This window comes from Manis javanica, chromosome 16, assembly GCF_040802235.1.
Source record: "Manis javanica isolate MJ-LG chromosome 16, MJ_LKY, whole genome shotgun sequence".
Taxonomy (NCBI): Eukaryota; Metazoa; Chordata; class Mammalia; order Pholidota; family Manidae; genus Manis; species Manis javanica.
Genome location: NC_133171.1, coordinates 3,654,230 through 3,675,631, shown reverse-complemented (window position 1 = coordinate 3,675,631; position 21,402 = coordinate 3,654,230). Strand labels below are relative to the sequence as shown.

Here is a 21,402-nt window from a genome sequence, read left to right as displayed (position 1 = left end):
TAGGTTTTCTGATAGCCAGTATCAGGGTGTTGTAAGGGGAACTGGCTGTTTGTATAAAAGTTCTTGGATGATTGGCTGCAAGCCCAGTAAACTCTTGAGGGGCAGCGGGTACTGAGGTTGAGAGGGAAAAGAGGCGGGGTCTTTAAGTCTGATAATTACTGGGGGGCAGGTGGCGATAGAGGGGGTGAGCTTATCCCAGACCACAGGGTTCACCAGATGGGGTGGCAGAGGGAAAGGAGAGGGAGGTGGGTTTGCAGCAGGTTGGAGGGCAAGTAAAAGTGGGATTGAAGGCGAGTCGGGGTTGAGGCGTGGTCCGGGGGTGAAAGTAATGGAGGCTCCAACCTTGTGTAATAGGTCCCTTCCCATAAGGGGGGTGGGACACTGGGGAATCACCAAAAAGGAGTGAGAGAGGGCAATGCCTCTAAAGATGCAGTGAAGCATGGGAGTTTGTAAAGGTTGATAAGCTGTGCCCTCTACGCCAGCTATAGAGGACTGAGAGAGGGAGGGAGGTCCCTAAAACTCCTTCAGGACTGAGTAGGTGGCCCCGGTATCCAAAAGGAAAGAGATGGGCCTACCCACTACCACAATGGTTACCCTGGGCTCCTGTACAGTGATGGTAGTGGTCGGGCGGAGGAGTCCCGGGACCCCTCAATCATCAGTTGCCAGACCCAGAAGGTCTATGTGTGGAGTGTTAGAGCTGGATGGCCTGGCACCTCTCGGTGTGCGAGGACAGTCAACAGCCCAGTGTCCCTCCTGATGGCACTTAGGGCATGGACCAGGGGGCTTCTGGGGATCTGGGCAGGCTCTGGCCCAATGACCCTTTGACCACATTTGAAGCATGGACCAGGAGGTCCTCCTGGCTGCTTCTTAGGGAGTGAGGAAACCCGAGCACCAGTGGTTGGGGTAGGTTGAAAGGCCTTAGCCAGCATTTGATATTTTTGTTTATGGGCCTTTTCATCTCCTCCATTATATACTTTGAAGGCCACTGCCAGGACTTCTGCCTGAGGAGTTTAGGGTCCCTTCTCTAGACGTTTAAGTTTAGCCTTAATGTCGGGGAAACTCTGGGTGAAGAAGTAGGTCATTAATAATTGTCTCCCATCTGGGGTCTCAGGGTCTAGGTTTGTATATTGTAAAAGAGCTTTGGTGAGGTGGTCTAGGAACATAGAGGGATTCTCATTTTTATCCTATATAACCTCTTGGAGTTTTTCATAGTTAATGGCTTTATTGGCTGACTTACTGAGACCCACCATGAGGCAGGTGATGAATTGATCTCGACTGGTGACTTCCTCTGCTGTATGATAGTCCCAATTAGGGTCTCGGTCAGGAACCTCTCAGCACCAATTGGATGAGCTGGAGTAGTTTGGTGAACCTCATCGGCATGAGTTCTAGCCTGTTCCCAGACTCGCCTACACTCCTCAGGCAAAAGTGTGTTGAATAGGATCATGTGAATATCATGAAAGGTAAGATCATATGACTGAGTTAGGTACTGGAACTCTTTTATGTAAGTAGCTGGGTTGTAGGTGAAAGAGCCTCTTCTTTTCTCAATTTGAGATAGGTCAAAGAGAGAGAGAGAGAAAGGGACATGGACCCGGACGACGCCCTCTGTACTGGCTACTTCCCATAGCTGGGCTAGGATCTGGGTTCGAGAGTGAGTGACTGGAGGGCTTGGCACGTGACTGGGTGAGGGAAGGGGAACTAGTTGTGGTGGAGGTGGAGGTGCTGTGGCTCCTGCAATGGCACTAGGGGAGCTGGGAGGGTTGGGATTTTGATCTTGCAGAGAAGGAGATTGGGGTGGGAGAGGAACTGGTGGTTGATGGGGAGCTGTAGGGGTTTGAGATCAGTATGGAGGAGGTTCATCAGCAGGGTCAAAGTCAGAGGACATGGTGGGAATTGGTGGGTGGTGGGGTGAAGTTTTTTAGAGCAAGGAGAAGATGTTTAGGATTGCAAGGGAGACAGAGAGCAGGCTTGGTTCAGAGGTAAGAGAAAGCGTGGATATATGGGATCTTTTACCATTTGCCTGTGTGCTCACAGAAGTTGTATAAGTCATGGAGAATTTTAGGATCTAAAGAGCCATTGGGAGCCCATTTAGATTGATTGTCCAAGGAATATTTTGGCCAGATCTCATTACAGTAGCGAATAAGCTTTAAAGGTTTGAGGTCTGGAGTGAGGTGGAGGGGTTTTAGATTACTGAGTAAGCACCCTAGTGGTGAATCTGCGGGAATGGAGGGGCCAGATCCCATGGTGACAATGAAACCGTTCAGAGTCACTGAGGCGTCCCAGAGCAATTGAGAAGGTTGCAGAGAAGACCAGATACAGTTAGGGGGTCGTCACCACCTCTAACTGAGCAGTCAAGGTGAAAACGCCGAGGAGGCTTGGTACCTGGCACCAGGAGTTTATGAGTAGATAAAGGGAGACCGGGCCTCAGTGAATGAGGATTCTCACCATGGGGAGGCAGAGAAGGGTCGAATATGGGGATCAACCATGACTCTGAAAGTCATGGTTGGGGGTGCCCCTGTCCCGGAGGAGTCCTTGGGGGTGCCGGACACTCAACGGTCACTTCCCAGGTTCCAAAAGGACATTTAAGTCGACTGTGAAGGGGAGACTTACCAAATTGAAGGCCGGTGTTGGGCAAGAAGTTGAGCAACTGGGGAAATGGGCGGTGAGCCCGTGGAGGAGGATTGGGCAGTGAGGGTTCCCAGAGCAGCTCAGGTTCCCAGAGGAAGAGCAGAGTCAATGGGAGAGCCTCATCTGAAGTCATGGCACCAATGAAAGGGTATCTCGCCGCGACCCTCCTTACCCCAGAATGACTCAGGAGACACGGGCCCACAAAGAGATTTTATTGTCTGAAAGAGAAAGTGGCTGCCCTCAGAGAGAGGGAGCAGCAGCACGTGGGTGAGGAAGTGCTTTTTTAAGGCGTAAGGGTAGGGTGTGTTCTGCGTTTGGTGATTGGATCTTAAGGGGTGGGCGACCATCTGGTTGGTGGTGATTGGATCTTAAGGAGTGGGGGTCTTAGCACACAAGAATCTGCCTTCACCACCTACTGACATCTGAGGATGCTAGAGGTGCAGAAACTGAGAGATGGTAAAAGAAAACTTGTTTATTCACAGCACTTGTTTACTCACTACACACAAGACACCAGATGTGTAGGTTTTCCCATCACATTAATCAGTGCTGACACTGACCACCCGAAGTTACTGCACACTCCAAAGGCCGAGGGCTGAGTCCTACAAGACTGCCCCCACTTCCAATGTGACACTGATTGCAAGTGCCAGACTGCCACCTGTACTTCTGACTGACTGGCTACCAGGTGGGGGTGCCCACAACCTCTCTCTCAGGTTTGATAATTTGCTGTGAAGGCTCACAGAACTCAGGGAAACACTTACATTTACTGGTTAGTTATATAAAAGATGCAGATGAACAGCTAGGTGAGGCAGTAACACAGGGCGAAATCCAGCAGGGTCCAAGTGCAGGAGCTTCGGTCCCCACAGAGTTGGGGATTGTCCCCCTCCCAGCGTGTGCATGTGGTCACCAAACAAAGCTCTCCCAACCCTGTAATTTAGGGATTTTTATGGAGGCTTTTTCATGTAGACATGATCAATTAGCTCAATCTCCAGCCCTTCTCTCCTCCCTGGAGGTTGGGGTGGGGCTGAAAGTTCTAACCCTCTAATCAAGCCTGGGTCTTTCTGGGACTAGCTTTCACCCTGAAGCTACCTAGCGGCCCCAACCAACAGTCATCTCATTAGCATGCAAAATACATTCACCGCTCCGGATTCCAAGCATCTTAGAAGCTCTCATGTCATGAACCAGGGCAGAGGCCAGATGCTTATTTCTTGTCTCAGTACGTCATACAGCATTGGGAACGTGGTCTGCACTGAGTTGGAAGTGCCTCCTTCCTATCTGTAGGAAAGGAGTTTATAAACATCTTATTAGAAATGTAAATTAAATGTAATCATAAATATTAATTAAAAGTAAGTTAGCATATGTAGTCATTGTCTGTTACTATTAACATACATAAAATATCACTGGTACTGTTACAAGTCAATACTTTATAAAGACTTTTACAGATTTTCTGACTGTTTTACTCCTCATGCTGCTTCTCATAGTTAAAGCTCCTGAAATCCAAACTTTGCTGCTGTAGTAGTTTGCAGTTAACAACTTGCCAGTTAATATTATATACTTCCTTAATATATCATATTTCTGTGAGACTTCATAATTTACAAAGTGCCTCACAGTATCTGGAGGGAAGTAGGTGTTACCTTCTATCTTATGCCAAGAAAACGGAAAGTTGTCTAGCAAACAACAAGCAAGACGTATGAATCTGTAGCCCTTCTTGCTAAGGAGCAGTCAGCGTTTTAGTAGCATGTTAAGGGGTAGAGCAGTCCTCAGGCTGTTTCTTCTGACCCTTGTATGTTTGCATTGAGTCCCACAGCCCAACTAGCGATTTACTTCTGCAGATATTGTTTACAATTACTTTGGTGGCAGGGAGAGACTTCCCCTGCAGTGATGAAAATGTCTAGAAAGATCAGCATTTTTGGTGATTGTTAAGCTTTACTGTAGACCAAAACTATCCTATGGAAATGTAATGTGAGCCATGTATTTAATTGCAAGTTTTCTAATGGCCACATTAAAGACGTTAAGTGGATTAATTTTAATATATTTTATCCAATATATCCAAACTATCAACATTTTATCACTATAAAATATTAATGATATATTTTATTTTCTCTTTTTTGTACTAAGCCTTTACAAACTGATACGTATTTTATGCTTAAAGCATATCTCAGTTTGTTCTAGCCATATTTCAAGTACTTGATGGCCACAGATCCAGACCCATGTCTGTGTTGCTCTTTTTTCCTCTCTCCATTCTCATCAGTTTGCAGGCATTAGCTTTGCCTGCTCTTTCATGAACTTTACTCTCTTTTCTCTCCCACTGCTTCCAGCTCAGCTTGAACTTATTGTGGCTTATTCTTGGACTCTATCTGATTTTAGTCTAAACTGTTTTCTCTTCTAAAACTGTGACTATTTGTCAGTAAAGGGCTAATGTCCTGGTGGGACCCCTCAAGGAGAAATACCCCTTGTTCTAGGATGTTTCCATTCCTCCTTTTTAAATGCATTGGGAAACAGTGAAGTTTATTATGACTTTTAGAAATGAGTGGTATCTGAGAGATAAAGAAAGAATGAGACTGAATGTTGTGCTTAATATTTTGGGAAGTAAAATACCTGTTGCAGATGATAGTGTTGAATTCACAAAATGCTCTTTAAAAAATGGATTGAATTTTGGAAGTTAAAACCATCTTCATTGCTTCACTGCTAAAATAAGTTACTTCCTGTTTTTGCAAGATCAACACCTTAATCATATTTTGTGTTTGTATGTATAATAGAGACAATGATGTGCATTTAATAAAAAATAATTTTGAAGTTGTTTTATATAATTCAGTTTCTTTTCAACTTTTTGCCAAAAAATCTGGACAGTGGACAAGCATTCCACTATAGTTAATTAAAATTATAAAACTTGCAATGTGTTGATACACATTTGTATAATTTTTGTTAGAAATGGAAAAGATGAACATGCTCATCATTAACCTGAAGAAGCCTATTGATATCAGCAACAAAGAAGTGATGAAAATAGAAATCCATTTCGATTTGCAATTCAACATATCACAAGCTTCCATTAAAGCTTTAGGAGAAGACAAACAGGTGGGAGGTTTAGTTCTTTGTGAGTACTTGAAAATGTTTAGTATATTTTCACATCTCTTAAATTTCCTTGTTGGCTTTTCATGTGAACATTTGAGCAAGCAGAAGACTTGATCCTTTGAATACCATGTATAAGAGCAGAGAGGAACAGGTTCTCTCAGGGAGTTTTTCCAAGTTTGATCTATTGGTCTTTTCTCATGGAAATGGCCTGAGCCTCTTCTAGACTGCGATGGTCTCCATCTCGACTACAGTGTTTTCTATTTATATACAATATTAATTGTATTTATAGCAAGTATATATGTTTTGTGTATATATATATATATATATATACGCCTTGTATATATGAGCATGAAGCCTTTATCACAGAAGATAGAGCAGAGAAATTTGTGACAGAAGACATAAAATATTGTAATAATGGCCAATAAGGGTAAAGGCCAATTAAGAGGTCAGACACCTGAGAGAGGAAGCCTAGGGCTGGTTTCCTTTTGGCAATGAGTTGTATATGAAGGCATTTTATACTATAAGGTAAAATACTCTGCAATATAGTGTCCAAAGACTCACCCCATGAGAAGACCATTTCATGGATGAGGATGAGAAACAGAGACAATCACTTAACAAAAAAACCCCTCCTACATCATATTACATATGAATTGGCCTGACCCTATAGGTTTGACTTTACTCATGCAAAACATCAGAATTTTATGTGTTTCTAAGTTTCACACAATGAATAGAATGTTTCGGAAGAGAATGGAGTTTGCATGCAGTTAAGTTGCAGTTCTGGACTGTGAGGACCTTGGGAGAAAAGGGTGGCGTTGGAGAGAGCCTATAGGCAGGACCTCAAAGCAGACTTATCCTGAGAGGTTCAGTCTTTGTGTGAAGTGGGGATTAGAGGTTAACAAGTGCTCAGGCTTGAATCAGAGGAAGGGGAGGCCTTGGAAGCACCAGGATGCAGAGGCAGAGAGCAGGGCAAGGCAGCAGAGCTTAGTCCTGGAGGAAGGAGGTGGCTAGATCAGCTGGAAACAGTAAAATGACAAGGACAAACTGAAGACTGACTTATTTATTAGTGTGCTATATTCTGAGCTTTATGTTTTCCTTTAAAAATCTTGGACTCCTTTTAAAAGTCATGTGGCTTTGGTTTGCATTTCAGATGTTGCCTGACCAAGCAAACTCCTCAGAACTTCCTGGTAAATTGAGGGAAGAAGACACTGAGCATCCTAGCAGCCATGAAAGAGAGACAGGTATATTGGGAAATGAAGTTTCTTACTCTGGATTCCCTATAAGAACAATGATAAAACTTACTTGTAAGAGGTCACTGAAAACCTATGGCCATGTAAGAGTTATCAATGTACTACTGTACCTATGACAGAAATTGCTGCTAATTGCCATGAGTCATTTCCCCCATATGATACGGTCTCTCTGGTGGGTCAATTGTAATGACAAAGGAGAAAAAATGATAAGAGGTGCCAGAGGCAGGATGTGGGGACATGGAAAGCTCCGTCTACCCACAAAGCTGTACCTACACAGAGCATGTATTTCTTATGAGTTACACCCCAGTGCTGTTTTTAAAGTGCCCATAGATTTCTGATTGAAGGTTAGAGGCAGAACCTAATGACCGGGTCTTCCCAAAAGATGGCCATGTATCTGAAGTATGGGTCCCATGAAGAGCAATTGGAGGATGTGGCCACCATTATGCATGGTGCTATTTACCATTTTTAAATGTTCTTTCTGTAATGTCTGTAGAGCTGGCAGAAGAATCTACTCATCTGGCAGAGTTAATGAGTGCTGGAGATGACCACTGCCAAAGACCTGTCCCCTCAAGTGACCAGGCAGAGCCTGCTGTGAGTATGGGGACAAGTTCTGAACTGTGTCCACGAGGATGCTGATAGACAGAAGCTGCCTTTCCTGGCTGGAGGTCTGTTTTCTCCTGGCCAACCATCTCTCTCCTAGCCACCCCCTCCTTTAGACTATTTTCACCTGTCATGCTTGTGTGTTCCTTTTCTCTCCACTTGGCTCTCCCATGGGATGCATGACTTGACTGGCCCTGCTCATTCCCTCATTTGGGATCTGGACTTAACAGTAGGGAAAAGAACTGTTGCTACAGGAGGAGGGCATTTCCTGCTGGAGGCAAGCTCCCTATGAATTTGGTGAGACCAAATAAAGGCAAGGGCAAAAAATTGGGCATTTTAAAAGGGGTACCACATTTATTCTCACAGAAGCAGGTTGCAGTGTCTCCTGGTGCTGCTCTCTCCTGCTCCCCAACACAGACTTAATCCTCCCCAGGCACCGGGGCTCTACGGCTTCCCTCTGCCAGCTGTGGCCCTCCCCTAGTTCTCCCTGCAGGCCTTCAGTCTTGCACCACTCTCTCCCTGTTCTCCCAGCTCTCTGCTTCCCCACCCCTAGCACTGGGAGGAACTCTGTGAGTGGATTTCTGGTGACTGGCAGTCAGCTGACCAATCATATACCAGGAGCTGAGGAGAGGAGAGAATGGGTGTTTCCTCTTCACCCCACCCCTGGGTGGGTGTTCCCATGACTGACCAGCCACTGCATCCACAGTGAACATCCCGTAGATGAGCAAACAGGCTCATATACACACACACACACGCACACACACACATTATATATATACATACATTATATATATATACAATGTGTATATATACACACACACATACACATACAATGGGTACTGCTAAGGCAGGCGGGAATCCTGGTCAGAAATTTTCATTTTTCTCTACAAGAGCCTAGTGTTAGGAGTCAGATCTGGTTTTCATTTACAAGCTATTGGAATTTGGAAAAAATGCTTAATATCACTGAGTCTGAGGCCTCTCATCTATAAAAAAGAGGTCATAGAGGGTTCATGGTGTGGTTCTCTTAGGGTTAAAAACAATATGTAAGACACCCAGCACACTGTCATATTATCAGTATTCCTTATTTTCTTGATGTTTGATTACATGGATGCATCATACAGAAGCATGATGATAGTGTCACAATTAATAGTAAATATTCTTTACATAATTAAATATTTTAAATTTATATTTGTGGGTAAAATTGTAATATTTCCAGAATATCTCACCTGGCTTTAGAACATGTGCATATCAACAGGCATTCAAGGGTGGAGAGAAGTATGGCTTTCATGCATTTGCATCATTCCTCAGGGGTGGAGAGAAGTTCATCTCCATATCAATGGATAATTACCTGGGCAACTGGAGGGCTTATCTGTACCTGCTGTACCCGAGAGGAGAGGGGAGGGGTGGTTTTGCTTCAGCCAGAGCAGGAGAGAGAAGGCCTAGGAATTCAGTTTGTAAGCACTAAATGGGTTTTTAAACTTTATTTCTCCCTTTGACTGATTTCGGTTTTTAGAGGTATTTTGCCCCCGGATTTCCTCTCCCTGGACTTGCAATATTTTAAATTAAAATAAAATATTTTAAAAATTGAATTATTTAATTAAAAATTAATTTTTCTACAGCAAACAAATACAGCTGATAGTTCACATGAGAAATTGAAACTGGACAATACACAAGGTCAGTTTTTAAAAAATTATAAATAACACTTGAGTAGTACACTTAAATGCTTACTTGAGGAACATAATAATTTTTTTAGTTTTCGTGATTGTCAGTGTGGGGACCAAGGGAAGGCTGTCCCAGGATGTGCCATTGTGACATGCAGAATATTTCAGAGTTGAGAACAATCAAGGCCCAAAAGACTAAGAAAGAGACTTTGACCTCTTACCCACCAAATGCATAAAAAGAATTTAGATAGAGGAAATGCTTCAGGGAAGAGAGCTATCACCAGACAGCTGTATTATAATGTAAATTAGAAGTGGTAGCCAGGGAGGGGTGTGGCTAAGTTAAAATTCCTCTTTGTGCCCCCTCATTGTTTCTGTGTGGCCTAACAAACATTTGTGTATGAAACATTTACTCTTTTCATATTCCTGTGAATTACTTCCCTTCTCCTTTGAAGCCCTGAGACCCCACCCACTTCTCCTTGGCACAGCATGACATATAGACGTCACTGTCCCTGGCTGTCTTTGGAACCCATGTCTTTGGCTTCCCTGGATGTCTATAATTAATTTTTTTTTTCTCCTGTTAATCTGCCTCATGTCAATTTGATTTTTACACCGGCTAGAAGAACCTCAAGGGGTAGAGGAAATTTCCTCCCCAACAGAAGTTTCTTCAAAACATGAATATTCTTCAGGTTTAGAAGAACCGTCAGTTAAAATTCAGGTTCCTGAATTAAATGACAAATTGAGGTAAGTGATTATCAAAACAAATAAACCATGTGCTGTTAATGTGACTATTTAACATATAAGCCAATTAAGTTTTCCCCCTTTCCTGCATCTGGCCATGCCCCACACAAAGAGAGAGCATTGTGTGCAATTTTCTGTAGAATGACTTGATAAGTGCTGGACTGTTCTGAGCTCCAGATGATATGCTTGGCAATGTATTTTTCTATAGCAAAACACTGAATATTCCCAGCCAGAAAATGTATATCATTTGGTGTTAATTTACTTGCCACTTTTCCGCATAGGCCTGTAATGAATGGGTCATAGGACAAGTAATTTTTATAGCTTTATTGAGAGAGACAATTGACATAAGCTGTACATAGTTAAAGTGTACAGTTTGATTAGTTTGACCTGTGTCTACATCCAGGAGCCATCGTTGCAGTCAAGATAATAAACATGTCATCATCTCCAAGAATTTCCCCCTTTGAAATCCTTGCCTCTTGTACTTCTCAATCTTCACCACCCCACAATCACTGATCTGCTTTTTGCGACTATAGATGTATTCAGTTTAAAAAATCTTACATAAATGGGATCAGTCTATACACCTTTTTTCTCTAGCTTCTTTCATCATCATTATTTTGAAATCCATCCCTGTTCTGTGTATCAACAGTTTGTTTTTTATCTTGCCAAGTAGTATTCCTTTGTATGGATAGACCACAATTTATGCATTTACCTTTTGATAGCCATGTGCAGTCCAGTTTTTGTTGTTGTAGGTGAAGCCCTTAGGAGTCATATTAAGTCTTTGTATGTACACAAACTTTCTTTTCTCTTGGGTAAATACAAAAGAGTGGAATGACTGGATAATGTAATGATTGCTGTATGTTTAACTTAAAAAACACCCTGCCAAACTGTTTTCCAAAGTGGTTGCAGCATTTGACTATTACCACCAACACTCTTTGAGAGTTCTACTTGGTAGCATTCTTGCTAATACATGATAATGTCAGTATTTTTATTCTTAGTGATTCCAGTGAAAATGTTATTTCATTGTGGTTTTGATTTCCATTTCTCTAATAATTAATGGTGTTGAGCATCTTTTCATGTATTTTCCATCTACATATATATCTTCTAGGAAAAAATAATCTTAAAATATTTTCCCTATTTAAAGCAAAATGGGCCATTTGCTTTATTACTGAGTTAAAAGAATTCATTTTTTATTGAACTATAGTTGATATACAATATTATATTGGGTTCAAATGTATAACACAGTGGTTCAACAGTTACCCACAGTATTAAATCCTCACCCCCAACTAGTGCAGTTGCTATCTGTCAACCAGAAAGATGATTTTTGCCTGTTTATAGCTGCTTTCAATACCGTCTCTTTATCCTTGGTCTTTGTCATTTTAATTATTATGTATCTTGGCATTGTCTTCCTGGGGTTCCTTTGGTTAGGGGCTCTCTGTGCTTCCAGGACCTGGGTGTTTTATTTCCTTCTCCAAATTGGGGAAGTTTTCAGCAACTATTTCTTCAAAGAGACTTTGTTTCTCTCTCGTCTTTCTGTTACCTCTATTATGTGAATATTGTTTCATTTGGAGTTGTCACGCAACTCTCTTAGCATCTTGTTTCTAGAGATTCATTTTTCTTTCTGTTCCTTAGCTTCATTGTGTTCTTGTTCTCCAATTTCCATCTCATTAATTTTTTTAGGATACTTCATACTGGTTATGTAACTTCCCATAGTAGCTATACCAATTGACATTACCACTATTAATGTACTGAGGTTCCCTTTTCTCCACATCCTTGCCACCAACTATCTCTTATCTTTTTGATACTAGTAATTCTAGCAGATGTGAAACGATACCTCACTATTATTTTGATTTTCATTTCCCTAATGATTAGTGGTACACACACGAACACGTATGTATTTGAAACAAAAATTTCACACAGCAATATATTATTTTACTATGTACAATAATTTAAAATTTTCTAATATAAAGTCTAATATATTCCATTAAAAATTATTCACTAAGTTTATTTTAATAATGAGTCATAACCTATATTTTGGAAAGACTTTAAAAATCCCTAATATAAGCAGTACATTAGAGGTGTTAGAGATGGAATCAAAACAGAAAGGTTGATTAATGAATATAGAAGTATTCAGGCAAGAGATAATGGTAAGTCTATTCAAGAGAGTTTCTGGAGAAAGGATGGATTTGCTGATGGATTGAGTGGAAATTGTGGAGTAAGAGAGAAGGTGGAGGCTATGAAAACTCCTAAGGTTCTTGGTTTGGCTAACACTAATTGGAGAACACAGGAAAGTTCAGATTTCAGCAAGAAGGTTTATAAATGTCAAGTATAGGTGCTAGGTTATATGTTAGCCATGGTTGGGAGCTTAGGGGAAAGATCTGGGTCAGGGAAATAAACTCAAGTGACACAGTGTCTAGATGTGTTAGGCAGTCCGTTCCACTTGAATTTGACAATACTCTTTTTAAAACATGGTCCTCATGACTGGACCCCTATTCTGGGCATGGTCTGGTTAAGCAATTGGCTGTTAATTGCCTTGCTTTTAAGTTCTACATTTCCATTTATGCTAGCTAAAACTGTAATGTACAGATTTTATTTATCTATATTAAAATTTACCTTCAGTTTTTTTCTTCATCCTGCCCTTTTAAATTCTGATTCTGCCATTTCATGTTAGCTTCCTCTCTTAGGCTCTTGTTTGATAGTGTGATCAGCTGGACTTTTGGGTTTTTTTTTTTTTTGGTATCATTAATCCTCAATTACATGAGGAACTTTATGTTTACTAGACACCCCGCTTCACCAAGTCCACCCCACATACTCCATTACTCACTGTCCATCAGCGTAGTAAGATGATGTAAAATCACTAGTCTTCTCTGTGTTGCACAGCCCTCCCTGTGCCTCCCCCACACATTATACATGCTAATCATAATGCCCCCTTTCTTCTCCCACCCCCTCCCTCCCTTCCCACCCATTCTCCCCAGTCCCTTTCCCTTTGGTAACTGTTAGTCCATTCTTGGGTTCTGTGAGTCTGCTGCTGTTTTATTCCTTCAGTTTTTCTTTTTTCTCATACTCCACATATGTGTGAAATAATTTGGTACTTGTCTTTCTCTACCTGGCGTATTTCACTGAGCATAATACCCTCTAGCTCCATCTATGTTGTTGCGAATGGTAGGATTTGTTTTCTTCTTATGGCTGAATAATATTCCATTGTGTATATGTACCACCTCTTCTTTCTCCATTCATCTACTGATGGACACTTAGGTTGCTTCACTTCCTTAGCTATTGTAAATAGTGCTGAGATAAACGTAGGGGTGCATCTGTCTTTTGCAAACTGGGCTGCTGCATTCTTAGGGTAAATTCCTAGAAGTGGGATTCCTGGGTCAAATGATATTTCTATTTTGAGTTTTTTGAGGAACTTCCATAGTGCTTTCCACAATGGTTGAACTAATTTGCATTCCCACCAGCAGTGTAGGAGGGTTCCCCTTTCTCTACAACCTCACCAACATTTGTTGTTGTTTGTCTTTTGGATGGTGGCGATCCTTACTGGTGTGAGGTGATATCTCATTGTGGTTTTAATTTGCATTTCTCTGATGACTAGCTATGTGGAGCATCTTTTCATGTGTCCATTGGCCATCTGAATTTCTTCTTTGGAGAAGTGTCTGTTCAGCTCCTCTGCCCATTTTTTAACTGGATTATTTGCTTTTTGTTTGTTGAGGTGCGTGAGCTCTTTATATAATTTGGATGTCAACCCTTTATCGGATCTGTCATTTATGAATATATTCTCCCATACTGTAGGATGCCTTTTTGTTCTATTGATGGTGTCCTTAGCTGTACAGAAGCTTTTCAGCTTGATATAGTCCCACTTGTTCATTTTTGCTTTTGTTTCCCTTTCCTAGGGAGATATGTTCATGAAGAAGTTGCTCATTTTTATGTCCAAGAGATTTTTGCCTATGTTTTTTTCTAAGAGTTTTATGATGTCATGGCTTACATTCAGGTCTTTGATCCATTTCTAATTTACTTTTGTGTATGGGGTTAGACAATGATCCAGTTTCATTCTCTTACATGTAGCTGTCCAGTTCTGCCAACACCAGGTGTTGAAGAGGCTGTCATTTCCCCATTGTATGTTCATGGCTCCTTTATCATATATTGGTTGACCATATATGTTTGGGTTAATGTCTAGAGACTATTCTGTTCCACTTGTCTGTGGCTCTGTTCTTGTGGCAGTACCAAATTGTCTTGATTACTGTGGCTTTGTAGTAGAGCTTGAAGTTGGGGAGCGAGATCCCCCCCCCTTTATTTTTCCTTCTCAGCATTGCTTTGGCTATTTGGGGTCTTTTGTGGTTCCATATGAATTTTAGAACTATTTGTTCCAGTTCATTGAAGAATGCTGTTGGTAATTTGATAGGGATTGCATTGAATCTGTAGATTGCTTTGGGCAGGATGGACATTTTCATGATATTAGTTCTTCCTAGCCAAAAGCATGGGATGAGTTTCCATTTGTTAGTGTCCTCTTTAATTTCTCTAAAGAGTGTCTTGTAGTTTTCGGGGTATAGGTCTTTCACTTCCTTGGTTAGGTTTATTCCTAGGTATTTTATTCTTTTTGATGCAATTGTGAATGGAATTGTTTTCCTGATTTCTCTTTCTGTTAGTTCATTGTTAGTGTATAGGAAAGCCTCAGATTTCTGTGTGTTAATTTTGTATCCTGCAACTTTGCTGAATTCCAATATTAGTTCTAGTAGTTTTGGAGGGGAGTCTTTAGGATTTTTTATGTACAATATCATGTCATCTGCAAATAGTGACAGTTTGACTTCTTCTTTACCAATTTGGATTCCTTGTGTTTCTTTGTTTTGTCTAATTGCTGTGGCTAGGACCTCCAGTACTATGTTGAATAACAGTGGTAAGAGTGAGCATCCCTGTCTTGTTCCCAATCTTAGAGGAAAAGCTTTCAGTTTCTTGCTGTTCAGTATGATGTTGGCTGTTCATTTTTCATATATATGACCTTCATTATGTTGAGGTACTTGCCCTCTATGCCCATTTTGTTGAGCATTTTTATCATGAATGGATGTTGAATTTTGTCGAATGCTTTTTCAGCGTCTATGGACATAATCATGTGATTTTTGTCCTTCTTTTTGTTTATGTGGTGGATAATGTTGATGAATTTTCGAATGTTGTACCATCCTTGCATCCCTGAGATGAATCCCACTTGGTCATGGCTTTTGGAGTTTTATTCATGATGCTGACAAGTTTGAATGAGATAGGGTCAAAAACCTAACTGGTTTGCCACTTGACTCTCTTCTGTCTCTTTAGACGCCACCTCTTTTTTTTTTTCTTTTTTAAAATAGGATAAGATTTCTAGTACTTCCCTTCCTTAATGAATCATCTTCTTTTTCACATTATTTTCTCTTATCTTTCTGAAAACTGACTTCTTATTTTAGTGTTTAGGTAGAAACATGTAATACAGTCCTAAAGCTTATGCTTTGAAATTGAATTTGTGTTCAATCATGCCTTTTACCTACTACATTGCGCATGTTACTTAGCACTTGAGAATTCAGTTTTCTTGTCTGTAAAGTAGTAAGATTAAATGAAATACTGTGTGATTAAATAAAATACTGTGTGTAATTATGCTTAGCCATAGTGCCTGACTTTTAGTAAATGTGCAGTGAATGGTATTTTATGTTTGATAAATGCAGTAAATAAACACAGGGTAAGAGCATGGCTAGCTTCAGCCAGGCTAGCTGAGCAGTTTCACATCCCAACTCTACCATCTCCAGCTGTGTAATTTTGGGTGAGTTACTTTTCCTATACTTGCTCCAGTTACATTATCTGTAAAATAGTGATGACAGTACCTGATTCATTCAGTTTTTTTTTTTTTTTTTTTTTTTTTATTGGAAAATTGAACTATATTACAACTTGGTATTTAGGTTCACCGAAAACACATTACAAAAGATTTACAAGACAAACCACAATCTATTGAGGTGGTTTTCAATACATATAGCTAAGAAAAATGTGCTATCTCAATTAAACAATGAGCTGTTACAAATGTATGAAAAAAATAGGCAGGGCAATAGAAATCCTATAAACAAATATTTCATAGAATAAACTTAAATGGCCTATGACATATGACAATATTCTGAATCTCAGTAAGATAAGTGTAAATTATTTAGATAATATTTTATAATCCCTCGATTGTTAGAGTTAAGGAAAACATGATAGAAATAGTGTAGATCTCCAGAAGAGTCTTGTGGAATGAAAACTGGTTCAAACTCCCAGGAAAACTCTTTGGAACTACAGAGGGGAAGTATCCCCATATACTGAATAACTCCTCTCTTTTTTTTTTTTTTTTTTTTTTTTTGAGAGGGCATCTCTCATATTTATTGATCAAATGGTTGTTAACAACAATAAAATTCAGTATAGGGGGGTCAATGCTCAATGTACAATCATTAATCCATCTCAAGCCTAATTCTCGTCAGTCTCCAATCTTCTGAAGCATAACGAACAAGTTCTTACATGGTGAACGAATTCTTACAGAGTGAATAAATTCTTACATGGTGAACAGTACAAGGGCAGTCATCACAGAAACTTTCGGTTTTGATCATGCAATATGACCTATAAACCATCAGGTCAAATATGAATATTCATTTGATTTTTGTACTTGATTTATATGTTGATCCCACATTTCTCCTATTATTATTATTATTTTTATTTTTAATAAAATGCTGAAGTGGTAGGTAGATGCAAGATAAAGGTAGAAAACATAGTTTAGTGCTGTAAGAAGGCAAATGTAGATGATCAGATGATCAGGTGTGTGCCTATGGACTAAGTATTAATCCAGGCTAGACAAGGGCAGCAAGACATCCACGGATGCAGAAGATTTCTCTCAAAGCAGGGGGGGTGAGGTTCTGAGCCTCACCTCTGTTGATCCCCAAATTCTCACCTGATGGCCCCCCTGCGACTGTGCCTGTCTTAGGTTGTTCCTCCCTTGAGGAATCTTACCCGTCTCTGGCTAACCAGTCATCTTCCGGGGCCATACAGGGAAATGTAAAGTTGGTAAGTGAGAGAGAAGCCATATTGTTTGCAAAGGTTAGCTTTTTACTTCTTTGCAGATTTATGCCCTGTGGCTTCTATGCCCAGCACTTGTCTCGAGGTATCTTTACCACCTGGAGGAATTATGATACTCGGTAAATTCGATATGAGGCACGAATTCTATTTAAAGTTTGTAATTAGGAAGGAAGAAGAAAAGCTATAGATGTAGCATATGAAGGAAACTTGGGAGGATTGATTATTTCTTTGACATATCTTCTTGTATAGTACCTTAAGTATGTATAGGTTTTAAACTACTAACTAATTTGCACACACATATTGACATAATAGGAATACGGTGACATAAACAAAGCAAATCTATAATTACCAGCCATCTCCAGTGAAGCCAAGAAAACCATTTAGGCACCCTAGGCATTTGTGAAAATTTATCTATGATATGATGGATATTTTCCAACTGTACTTGAACCATCAGACAAATTAAAGCAGCCCATTTCTGGGATCTGTTCACATCCCATATGTTCTTTTAACCATACATAGTCTATAGTCATGAGATTTTGGGGTGCTACAACTTGCACCCCTCCCAACTCCTGGTTGAGTTCCAACAGTACAGATCCAGTCAAATTCGTTGTCTCACTGTATGCACATGCCAGCCTAGACATCTCCCTCCTCCTTCTTATGGCAAGTCCAGGAGATGGTGGGCTGGATGCAGCCACAACCGCAGCATCGTCCGGATCCCTGTGGAGGCTTTTTGATGATCATCCCCCGGCACGAGTCCTCCAGAGAGTGCTGATGCCGGAAGCTCCTCCTCATATCGTATCTTAGTTCATTTTCTGGGTATCCAAGCTAGGCCTTGATCTTCTGCGTAGAAACAAACAGACCCTTTGCCCACACTTTGACATGCCCTCTATACCACTGTGCAGAACTCATTGGAGGTCAGCACACAGTAACTGCTTTTTTTTTTTTTTTTTTAATTAAGAGAAAGGAATATTATCAGAAAAGAGTACCTCCATAGCTGATCATCTGACACCCTTTAAGTGATCAACATTAAGGATATTTAAAGCATGCGTTGATCTTTGATTTACCAATAGTTTTATCCTGTTAAGGAGTAATCCCCCTTTTCTTTCTTTCTTTCTTTTTTTTTTTTTAAATTTTTAATCTACACTTACCTGAAGAATACTATGTTTACTATGCTCTCCCCTATATCAGGTCCCCCCTAACAACCACATTACGGTTACTGTCCATCAGCTTAGCAAAATGTTGTAGAGTCACTACTTGTCCTCTCTGTGTTGTGCAGCCCACCCTCCCCTTTCTCCCTCCCCCCCATGCATGCTAATCTTAATACCCCCCTTCTTCTTCCCCCCCCTTATCCCTCCCTGCCCACCCATCCTCCCCAGTTCCTTTCCCTTTGGTACCTGTTAGTCCATTTTTGGGTTCTGTAATTCTGCTGCTGTTTTGTTCCTTCAGTTTTTCCTTTGTTCCTATACTCCTCAGATGAGTGAAATCATTTGGTATTTCTCTTTCTCCGCTTGGCTTATTTCACTGAGCATAATACTCTCCAGCTCCATCCATGTTGCTGCAAATGGTTGGATTTTTCCACTTCTTATGGCTGAGTAGTATTCCATTGTGTATATGTACCACATCTTCTTTATCCATTCATCTACAGATGGACATTTAGGTTGCTTCCAATTCTTGGCTATTGTAAATAGTGCTGCGATAAACATAGGAGTGCATCTGTCTTTCTCAAACTTGATTGCTGCGTTCTTAGGGTAAATTCCTAGGAGTGGAATTCCTGGGTCAAATGGTAGGTCTGTTTTGAGCATTTTGATGCACCTCCATACTGCTTTCCACAATGGTTGAACTAATTTACATTCCCACCAGCAGTGTAGGAGGGTTCCCCTTTCTCCACAGCCTCGCCAACATTTGTTGTTGTTTGTCTTTTGGATGGCAGCTATCCTTACTGGTGTGAGGTGATACCTCATTGTAGTTTTAATTTGCATTTCTCTGATAATTAGCGATGTGGAGCATCTTTTCATGTGTCTCTTGGCCATCTGTATTTCTTTTTTGGAGAACTGTCTGTTCAGTTCCTCTGCCCATTTTTTAATTGGGTTATTTGTTTTTTGTTTGTTGAGGCGTGTGAGCTCTTTATATATTCTGGACGTCAAGCCTTTATCAGATCTGTCATTTTCAAATATATTCTCCCATACTGTAGGGTTCCTTTTTGTTCTATTGATGGTGTCTTTCGCTGTACAGAAGCTTTTCAGCTTAATGTAGTCCCACTTGCTCATTTTTGCTGTTGTTTTCCTTGCCCGGGGAGATATGTTCAAGAAGAGATCACTCATGTTTATGTCTAAGAGGTTTTTGCCTATGTTTTTTTCCAAGAGTTTAATGGTTTCGTGACTTACATTCAGGTCTTTGATCCATTTTGAGTTTACCTTTGTATATGGGGTTAGACAATGGTCCAGTTTCATTCTCCTACATGTAGCTGTCCAGTTTTGCCAGCACCATCTGTTGAAGAGACTGTCATTTTGCCATTGTATGTCCATGGCTCCTTTATCAAATATTAATTGACCATATATGTTTGGGTTAATTTCTGGGGTCTCTAATCTGTTCCACTGGTCTGTGGCTCTGTTCTTGTGCCAGTACCAAATTGTCTTGATTACTATGGCTTTGTAGTAGAGCTTGAAGTTGGGGAGTGAGATCCCCCCTACTTTATTCTTCTTTTTCAGGATTGCTTTGGCTATTCGGGGTCTTTGGTGTTTCCATATGAATTTTTGAATTATTTGTTCCAATTCATTGAAGAATGTTGCTGGTAATTTGAGAGGGATTGCATCAAATTTGTATATTGCTTTCGGCAGGATGGCCATTTTGACGATATTAATTCTTCCTAGCCATGAGCATGGGATGAGTTTCCATTTATTAGTGTCCCCTTTAATTTCTCTTAAGAGTGACTTGTAGTTTTCAGAGTATAAGTCTTTCACTTCCTTGGTTAGGTTTATTCCTAGGTATTTTATTCTTTTTGATGCAATGGTGAATGGAATTGTTTTCCTGATTTCTCTTTCTATTGATTCGTTGTTAGTGTATAGGAAAGCTACAGATTTCTGTGTGTTGATTTTGTATCCTGCAACTTTGCTGTATTCCGATATCAGTTCTAGTAGTTTTGGAGTGGAGTCTTTAGGGTTTTTTATGTACAGTATCATATCATCTGCAAATAGTGACAGTTTAACTTCTTCTTTACCAATCTGGATTCCTTGTATTTCTTTGTTTTGTCTGATTGCCGTGGCTAGGACCTCCAGTACTATGTTAAATAACAGTGGGGAGAGTGGGCATCCCTGTCTGGTTCCCGATCTCAGTGGAAATGCTTTCAGCTTCTCGCTGTTCAGTATAATGCTGGCTGTGGGTTTATCATATATGGCCTTTATTATGTTGAGGTACTTGCCCTCTATTCCCATTTTGCTGAGAGTTTTTATCATGAATGGATGTTGAATTTTGTCAAATGCTTTTTCAGCATCTATGGAGATGATCATGTGGTTTTTGTCTTTCTTTTTGTTGATGTGGTGGATGATGTTGATGGATTTTCGAATGTTGTACCATCCTTGCATCCCTGGGATGAACCCCACTTGGTCATGGTGTATGATCCTTTTGATATACTGTTGAATTCTGTTTGCTAATATTTTATTGAGTATTTTTGCATCTACGTTCATCAGGGATATTGGTCTGTAATTTTCTTTTTTGGTGGGGTCTTTGCCTGGTTTTGGTATTAGGGTGATGTTGGCTTCATAGAATGAGTTTGGGAGTATTCCCTCTTCTTCTATTTTGTGGAACACTTTAAGGAGAATGGGTATTATGTCTTCTCTGTGTGTCTGATAAAATTCCGAGGTAAATCCGTCCGGCCCCGGGGTTTTGTTCTTGGGTAGTTTTTTGATTACTGTTTCAATTTCTTTGCTTGTAATTGGTTTGTTTAACTTTTGTGTTTCTTCCTTGGTCAGTCTTGGGAGGTTGTATTTTTCTAGGAAGTTGTCCATTTCTTCTAGGTTTTCCAGCTTGTTGGCATATAGGTTTTCATAGTAGTCTTTAATAATTCTTTGTATTTCTGTGGAGTCTGTCGTGATTTTTCCATTCTCATTTCTGATTATGTTGATTTGTGTTGACTCTCTTTTTCTCTTAATAAGTTGGGCTAGAGGCTTATCTATTTTGTTTATTTTCTCAAAGAACCAGCTCTTGGTTTTGTTGATTTTTGCTATTGTTTTATTCTTCTCAATTTTGTTTATTTCTTCTCTGATCTTTATTATGTCCCTCCTTCTGCTGACTTTAGGCCTCATTTGTTCTTCTTTTTCCAGTTTTAATAATTGTGATGTTAGACTATTCATTTGGGATTGTTCTTCCTTCTTCAAGTGTGCCTGGATTGCTATATACTTTCCTCTTAAGACTGC

General features: G+C 40.3%; 1 protein-coding gene across 1 annotated transcript in view; it reads left to right on the top strand.

Annotated features, from left to right (window-relative positions):
* SYCP2L (synaptonemal complex protein 2 like) overlaps positions 1 to 21,402 on the top strand; it is a 98,940-nt gene that overhangs the window by 20,318 nt on the left and 57,220 nt on the right. Inside the window, exons 15-19 of the mRNA XM_073224608.1 lie at positions 5,552 to 5,697; positions 6,842 to 6,932; positions 7,435 to 7,532; positions 9,161 to 9,215; positions 9,820 to 9,943. Coding sequence (XP_073080709.1) covers positions 5,552 to 5,697; positions 6,842 to 6,932; positions 7,435 to 7,532; positions 9,161 to 9,215; positions 9,820 to 9,943 — 514 coding nt within the window. The remainder of the gene's footprint in view (positions 1 to 5,551; positions 5,698 to 6,841; positions 6,933 to 7,434; positions 7,533 to 9,160; positions 9,216 to 9,819; positions 9,944 to 21,402) is intronic.